Genomic DNA, 7,858 nt, shown 5'->3' with positions numbered 1-7,858 from the left:
GTATTGTACTGACATTTTGCGATTGGCCTACACTTGTAGCCTGAATTGATGCATCCACTGTTGTCCAAGCGCACCTTGGTCTCGGACACTAATCTCCACCTTGACAAAATGTGTTCTCCATAAACCACAACTCAATTTGGAGTGTATACAAACCGGTTTAATGTCAATTCGAAACATGTTCATGCTGCTTACATGCAATAATGTTAAATAATGGCGTAATCGCAAATAGTTTTTGGTGCATGTTGTGTGATAGGCTCACGTTTTACCCGTACTGCAGTACCTGACCATATCGCCTTACTTTCACCCCTGATTGCAGTTCATGTAAGGAAAGCCGTCAATTGAAATAAATTCATTAGGCCCTAAACTATGGATATCACATGACTGGGAGAAAAGGTAGGGGCATGGATCAGAAAACCAGTCAGTATCTGGTGTGACACATCTCCTTCACATAGAGTTGATCAGGTTGTTGATTGTGGCCTGTGGGATGTTGTCCTACTCCTCTTCAACGGCTGTGTGAAGTTGCTGGATATTGCCGGGAACTGGAACACGCTGTCGTACACGTCGATCCAGAGCATCCCAAGCATACTCAATGGGTGACATGTCTGGTGAGTATGCAGGCCATAGAAGAACTGGGACATTTTCAGCTTACAGGAATTGTGTACAGATCCTTGTGACATGGGGCCGTGCATTATCATGCTGACACATCAGGTGATATCGGTGGATGAATGGAATAACAACGGGCCACAGGATCTCGTCACGGTATCTCTGTGCATTCAAATTGCCATCGATAAAATGCAATTGTGTTCGTTGTCCGTAGCTTATGCCTGCCCATACCATAACCCCACCATGGGACACTCTGTTCACAATGGTTGACATCAGCAAACCGCTTGCCCACACGATGCCATACCTCTGCCATCTGCCCAGTACAGTTGTGAAGAGCACACTTCTCCAGCGTGCCAGTGGCCATCGAAGTCGAGCATTTGCCTGCTGAAGTTGATTATGACCCCGAACTGCAGTCAGGACCATGGTTAGGATGACAAGCACCCAGATGAGATTCCCTAAGATTCCCACAGTTTCATCAGCTGTCCAGGTGGCTGGTCTCAGACGATCGCGCAGGTGAAGAAGCCGGATGGGAGGTATGACAGAATTTAAAGTGCCTGAATTATAACAAAAATAATAATACATAATCATAATGTGTACCAGTAAGTAATATGCTGTTCAATTATCTTAATGTTGATTATACAATCTGTGTGCTCTATTGATGTCTGATCCGAGTTGGATAGGTTATACCTAGGACTTCCTATAGGGGCGCACATGGCTTCCCAGCTCACTCATTACAAGTGACTTGAAGCCAGATTTCTGTGTGATTTATTTATATATTTCCCTCTTTTAGGTATGAACGCAATTTTGAATGTATTTGTTAATGTCAGAATGTTACAGATGTTACTGTGTTATTTAGTCAGCAGCAAAGGTGTTTAAAACATTCAAATGTGTTATTTGTATGTCTAGACCACTTCAAAATTAGCTGTTTTGCTAGCTAGCTTGCTAGAATGCTGCTCACTTGCACGAGGTGACTTTGTGTGATTTATTTATATATTTCACCCTTTAAGGCACAGGTGTCAAACTCATTCCACTGGGGGCCGAGTGTCTGCGGGTTTTCGCTCCTCCCTTATACTTGATTGATGAATTAACATCACTAATTAGTTAGGAACTCCCCACACCTGGTTGTCTAGGGCTTTATTGAAAGGAAAAACCAAAAACCTGCAGACACTAGGCCCTCCGTGGAATGAGTTTGACACCCCTGCTTTAAGGGGTATAACAGAGGTCCTGGGCTGGCGTGGTTACACGTGGTCTGTGGTTGTGAGGCCGGTTGGACATACTGCCAAATTCTTATGCCAATTGCATGCTCAACTAGAAACATTGTACTGCTTAATCAGCTTCTTGATATGTCACACCTGTCAGGTGGATGGATTATCTGGGCAGGGATGTAAACAAATTTGTGCACAAAATTTGCGAGACATAATATTTTTGTGCGTATGGAAAATGTTCTTATTTCAAGTCATGAAACATGGGACCAACACTTTACATGTTGCGTTCATATTTTTGTTCAGTATTGATGAATAATAGTAGTTGCTGTTTTCTGACTGAAGGCATAGGAGAGAAAATATGAGATATGCAAAAACATAACAAAAAATCAGCTAGCTTCAAGAAATAAGGGCTAGATTCAACTCGGAGCGCTGAAGATCCCCATTATAGACTGATTAAAAATAAAAAGGGAATTTCCGATTGAGCCGACATACTGTATGCAGTGTTTAGCGTGACTGCAGTCTCCACAAACGCGGGAACATTGCGTTTAAATATTAAATCTTCCGCGCTCCGGATTGAATCTAGGCCTTAGTCTCATGTGTCTGATTCAGCATGTTAGTCTGCAATATGAACACTGCAGGTGTTTGAACTGAGATGTTAAGCTATATGGCAGGGAGACATGCTGTACCTCAGATTACTAGATCGTTCTGAAATTACAAAAACACCAAAAGGGATGAAACATGGAATATATTTTAGACATTAAAGGCCACTCTAAAATGTGCAGTTTTGTCACACAACACAGTACCACAGATTGCTTGATGTCAAATACACATTTCAAAATACGTTATTCTGCAAACTTTATCGGCAACTACAACAGCCTGCGGAGGTTGTGAAATATAAAACACGAGACTAACAAGCTTTTGAAAATATAGATTGCCTACCGAGTGGAGCAGTGGTCTAAGGCACTGCATCGCATCACAGTTGCTAACTGAGCAGGCTGTTGTAGTTGCCGATACTCGATCGAGCAAAATGCGGCAGGGTAGCCTAGTATCAATTTCAATCAATTTTATTTTATATAGCCCTTCGTACATCAGATAATATCTCGAAGTGCTGTACAGAAACCCAGCCTAAAACCCCAAACAGCTAGAATGCAGGTGTAGAAGCACGTAGTTAGAGCATTGGGCTAGTAACCGAAAGGTTGCAAGTTCAAATCCCTGAGCTGACAAGGTACAAATCTGTCGTTCTGCCCCTGAACAAGGCAGTTAACCCACTGTTCCTAGGCCGTCATTGAAAAATAAGAGTTTGTTCTTAACTGACTTGCCTAGTTAAATAAAGGTTAAAAATGTAAGTCGCTCTGGATAAGAGCGTCTGCTAAATTACTTAAATGTAAATGTAATAATAATTTATTGACTTTGGGAGTTTCAGTAAGCAACAATTCGATGCCTTCAATGCATTAGCCTACTATATTCCAATATTTTCATAATTCAGTGATATTTATTCCCACAGTAAATGTCCCGTGTGGCTCAGTTTGTAGAGAATGGCACCTGCAACGGCAAGGTCGTGGGTTCGATTCCCACAGGCTACCAGTACGGGAAAACGTTTTTTTAAATGTATCCACTCACTACTGTAAGTCACTCTGCAAAAAGTTTGCAGAATAACGTATTTTGAAATTGCTAACTGAGCAACTAGAGATCCTGGTTCGAGTCCAGGCGGCGAGACCTATGGGGCGGCGCACAATTGGCCCAGCGTAGTCCGGGTTAGGGGAGGGTTTGGCCGGCAGGGATGTCCTTGTCCCATCGCACTCTAGTGGCAGGCCGGGCGCATGCACGCTGACACGGTCGCCAGGTGAACGGTGTTTCCCAGACATTGGTGTGGCTGGCTTCCGGGTGAAGTAGGTGTTGTGTCAAGAAGCAGTGTGGCTTGGTTGTGTTTCGGAGGACCATGGCTCTCGATCTTCGCCTCTCCCAAGACTGTAACTACCAATTGGATATCATAAAAGCATGGGCTTACCTTACAAAATATCCTTCTTTTTTTTTTTAACATGACAGCAGTTTGATGTGGTGCAAATTGTTTGGGAAAAATATGAATTGTATTTTATACCGTTATATTTAATGATATTCTTAGCCTATTCTAAAATGCTGTATATGTGTGTTGATTGTGATCAGGGTAGCCTGGTGTGTCTTGCCTGTTTAAGGAACAAAATCACTATTGGTTTCATGTGCATGGCGCAGCCATTTAGAATATAGGCTGCACAGACCAGTAACATAATTCCAACTCAAAATATGCCATTCTATTCTTTTGAAAACATATTTTTAGTCTTTTGTTTCTTAGGACCTGCCAAAAACGTATTTGTGATGGTGTACATTCAATTAATTTATTAAAATACTACTCCCACTCCTAATCTTGCCGGCATGTGCACGGGAGGTATAAAAGGCTTATCCCGGCAAGAACGTGGCAAAAAATTGGACTGTACGAATTGGGCTCTAAAAAACATTACCTGATTTTATTTTATTTTTAAACAAGCAACATACCGTAAAGTCTGTCTGTAAATGGTATGAGATGAAGAAGTTATCTTTCGTCTTTGTTGTGAGTGGAGGGGGAGGGGATTGGTGTCTGTGGAGTGAGAAGAGACCAAAAATACATAAAACGCTCATAAAAATGAACATAAAATAAAAACCTAGATTCTTGTGATACGGGCATTTGAAACATCGCGGCAAAAAATATATTTGAATATATCATTCATTTGATATATCACCCAGTCTTACTTGTACATAAGAGAAGACATTCTTGGGGGGGGGGGGGCTTCCAATGACCAATCTGTTTCGTTCCAAAACAAGTGTTCACGGAGTGCATACATTCTCAGATAAGGGAAACATGTCTCAAAGTATAAAAGGCTAACACAGGTAGGTATGCACGCTGTGTTAGACCACACTGTGTTATACCATCTGATCTGCCCAGCTACTGCTGTTCAGTCATGTTGAAGTCATTTAAAATAAGACATTTGCTAAGTGAGTCAAAGACAGGTGAAATAGAAGGCACAGCTTCACATGATCCATGTTTCCCTCATCCTGGCCATCCCTACAGAGCATGGGGCCAGTTCTTCTGACACACAGTAATGGCCAGGTATTGATGCCAGATAATAAATATTGGTGATGAGTTTCCTGTCCATGTTGAACTCAGTGAGCACACTGATGAGCTTTGTCAGAGTGAAGGAAGAGTTGAACAACTGACACTGTTGTTAGACCTCAGCCAGGGGGAGATGAGTTATCAAACAAATGTATCTGCTCATCACAGAGAATCCTCTGCTTCCTCATTTATTTGGAATCTAATATTTTCAGAAAATATCAAAGTGGAGTTAAGCCGGAATTTAATCTGCAAATCTAACCACACCTGGAGTCTTAATTGGGGACAGAGAAAGCAGCCACAGTGACATTTTGAAAGCAGGCCACAAAGCAGGCATCTAGCCAGTCTCTGTGGAGTTGGACATCATGTTCATGTTGACACCAGATGCTGAGCTGCCAAGGCCTCCTCCGTGCTTCTGCTGCAGTCACGGGACTTGTGCCTGGTGCAGAATAAAAGGAAACGAGCATAGAGCTCTAACTCAGTGAGTGGACACAGGGTGGTTTTGTCCATTCCCCAAGAAACAGTGGTGTTTTGGTCCAGTCCTCAACACTATGCATGTTATTGATTTAATTGTTTTTTTACTACTGGCTCTAAGATACTCACACTTTCCCCAGACAAACTCAAACTGGACATTTCAGCATCTGGAATGTATGACGGACGTAAATATTTTACAATCATTTTGGCTCATATACAATACTTATTACTCTGAGTACAGTTAAATTACTCCAGTTGATTTTTCATATATACAGGATTTATACAAACAAAAACAAGAGTTGTTGAGTTGAAAGTATAAAGAAATGAATACGAGTACAGGCAAAACAAAAGCTTAAGCCTCTGTATGAGTAAGCAGAATGTGTCTTGTTATTCGCAACATTAAACAATCTCTTGTAGTCGTGAACCAGTAAAGCACTGTGTCCTGGCATCCAGATATTGTTGCCTTCCGCCATTCTTCAGATCACACCAGAGTGGGGAGGCAGAGAGTGCAGACAGACAGAAGTCAGGTCACAATACCACAGAAAGAACCAAGACATGTTACAGTAAGTATATTCAGTAGTAAAGCAGTTTCAAGAGCACTAACCCCTTCATACCCCCCTCTATCCCTCTCCTTTCATCTGTGTTCCCAGCCAGAGGTTCAGTCAGTCAATTAGGTAATGTCCTCTTGTTGGCCACAGAAACAGGTGATGAGAGAGTGCAGAGAGGAGGGAATTGTTCCAGTCTTTTAGCACGTAGCTGAGCCAGCTCCAGGACTTGAGTCTTTACTTAAATGGACAATCTCCTGAGACAGAACTTCAAGGTCCTAAAAAAGACAAACAAAAATTGCTATTTTAATACCACAAAGCTGAGTAGCAAACCAAAACCTCTGCTCATTTCTGTCATTTTCATATCCAAAACTCTTTCATCATTCATCCTCGTTTATTCTGATGTACTGTAGCTACTGAAATACCAAATATCAGAGAGTTCATGCAAGGTGTTGGGAAACAACTGTAACATTGACAATTGTAGCATGGAGACTATATAATATCAACCAAATCAACATTTCCTCCTGCCAGGGTGCAGGGGAGCCATTTAGCAGACAGACTCAGGTTCAGCTGCAATCTCCTACCAGAAAAAGCCAATGTCCCTTCCTCTGTGTGCTCACTCTAAAGCAAGAGCCATCAAATATTAACAGGGCTGTTTGTTTCTGGGCTGGTGGCTCCAACAGGCACTGAATATTCATGACTCGCTGCTTGCCGCTGCCCACAAAATCCAGAGAGGAGATAGGGGGGAGGGGGGGGGCAGCAGCCTGCCTGCCCACCAGTATCGAGCGCAATCATCACGTCACCCTTTGTCATTCTGCACTTTGTGGGCTGCGACGCGGCTTCATCATGCAGCACACGATTAGGAGCCCATGGCTGAAAGGCTGCTTAGTAGCAGCGGTGAGGGAGGGACTGTGAGGGAGGGATGGGGAAGGAAGGAGGGACATGGAGGTGGAAGAGGAGAGGAATGAGGGTGGCCCTACATGGTTGCTCTCCCCTACAGCATTCTCTCATAAGTGTTTAATCAGATCAGGATTTTCTCATTTAATTTGGATAAAAGCAAACAGTTACGTTGCTGTTAACAAGTCTGGCACAACTAGCCACCAGCGTTGGGCTGCTTATGTCAGAGCCTGCAGCAGCTTCTTCCACAACTAGCCACCAGCGTTGGGCTGCTTATGTCAGAGCCTGCAGCTGCTTCTTCCACAACTAGCCACCAGCGTTGGGCTGCTTATGTCAGAGCCTGCAGCAGCTTCTTCCACAACTAGCCACCAGCGTTGGGCTGCTTATGTCAGAGCCTGCAGCTGCTTCTTCCACAACTAGCCACCAGCTTTGGGCTGCTTATGTCAGAGCCTGCAGCAGCTTCTTCCCCAACTAGCCACCAGCTTTGGGCTGCTTATGTCAGAGCCTGCAGCAGCTTCTTCCCCAACTAGCCACCAGCGTTGAGCTGTTTATGTAAGAGCCTGCAGCCGCTTCTTCCACAACTAGCCACCAGCGTTGAGCTGCTTATGTCAGAGCCTGCAGCCGCTTCTTCCACAACTAGCCACCAGCTTTGAGCTGCTTATGTCAGAGCCAGCAGCCGATTGTTCCACAACTAGCCACATTTTTGGGGAACTGTAATTGAGTTCTCCTCCCATCTGCATAAAACAAATGTGTGACGACGTTCCCAGAATATTTATCATGCATTTAAATTATCATATTTACGATGGAGAACATCAAAGGGGATCATCGGCTGTCTGTAAATCAAAGATCCAGAGGAGGACAACTACACCTGAATATCAGACTTGATTTATTTGTATGGACACACTGACAGCTATTCTAAGTTATCTAGAAAGTTAGCAGAGCCAGATTGCCGGCAAGCCCTGTCCCAAATTTCTCAGGTGTCTTCCAAGCCAAGGTTAAAGCCGGTTGTTTGT

General features: G+C 43.4%; 1 protein-coding gene across 3 annotated transcripts in view; it reads right to left on the bottom strand.

The window, feature by feature from the left end:
- Positions 1-2,856: 2,856 nt before the first annotated feature.
- The window catches only part of LOC129861228 (GRIP1-associated protein 1-like), a 44,766-nt gene continuing 39,764 nt past the window's right edge, over positions 2,857-7,858 (bottom strand). For all 3 annotated transcript variants that reach the window (XM_055932455.1, XM_055932454.1, XM_055932453.1), the window contains one exon: positions 2,857-6,226. In XM_055932455.1, coding sequence (XP_055788430.1) covers positions 6,219-6,226 — 8 coding nt within the window. In that variant the 3' untranslated portion in view covers positions 2,857-6,218. The remainder of the gene's footprint in view (positions 6,227-7,858) is intronic.

The sequence above is a fragment of the Salvelinus fontinalis genome, chromosome 8 (assembly GCF_029448725.1).
Source record: "Salvelinus fontinalis isolate EN_2023a chromosome 8, ASM2944872v1, whole genome shotgun sequence".
Classification (NCBI taxonomy): Eukaryota; Metazoa; Chordata; class Actinopteri; order Salmoniformes; family Salmonidae; genus Salvelinus; species Salvelinus fontinalis.
This window is presented reverse-complemented; position numbering and strand designations above follow the sequence as displayed.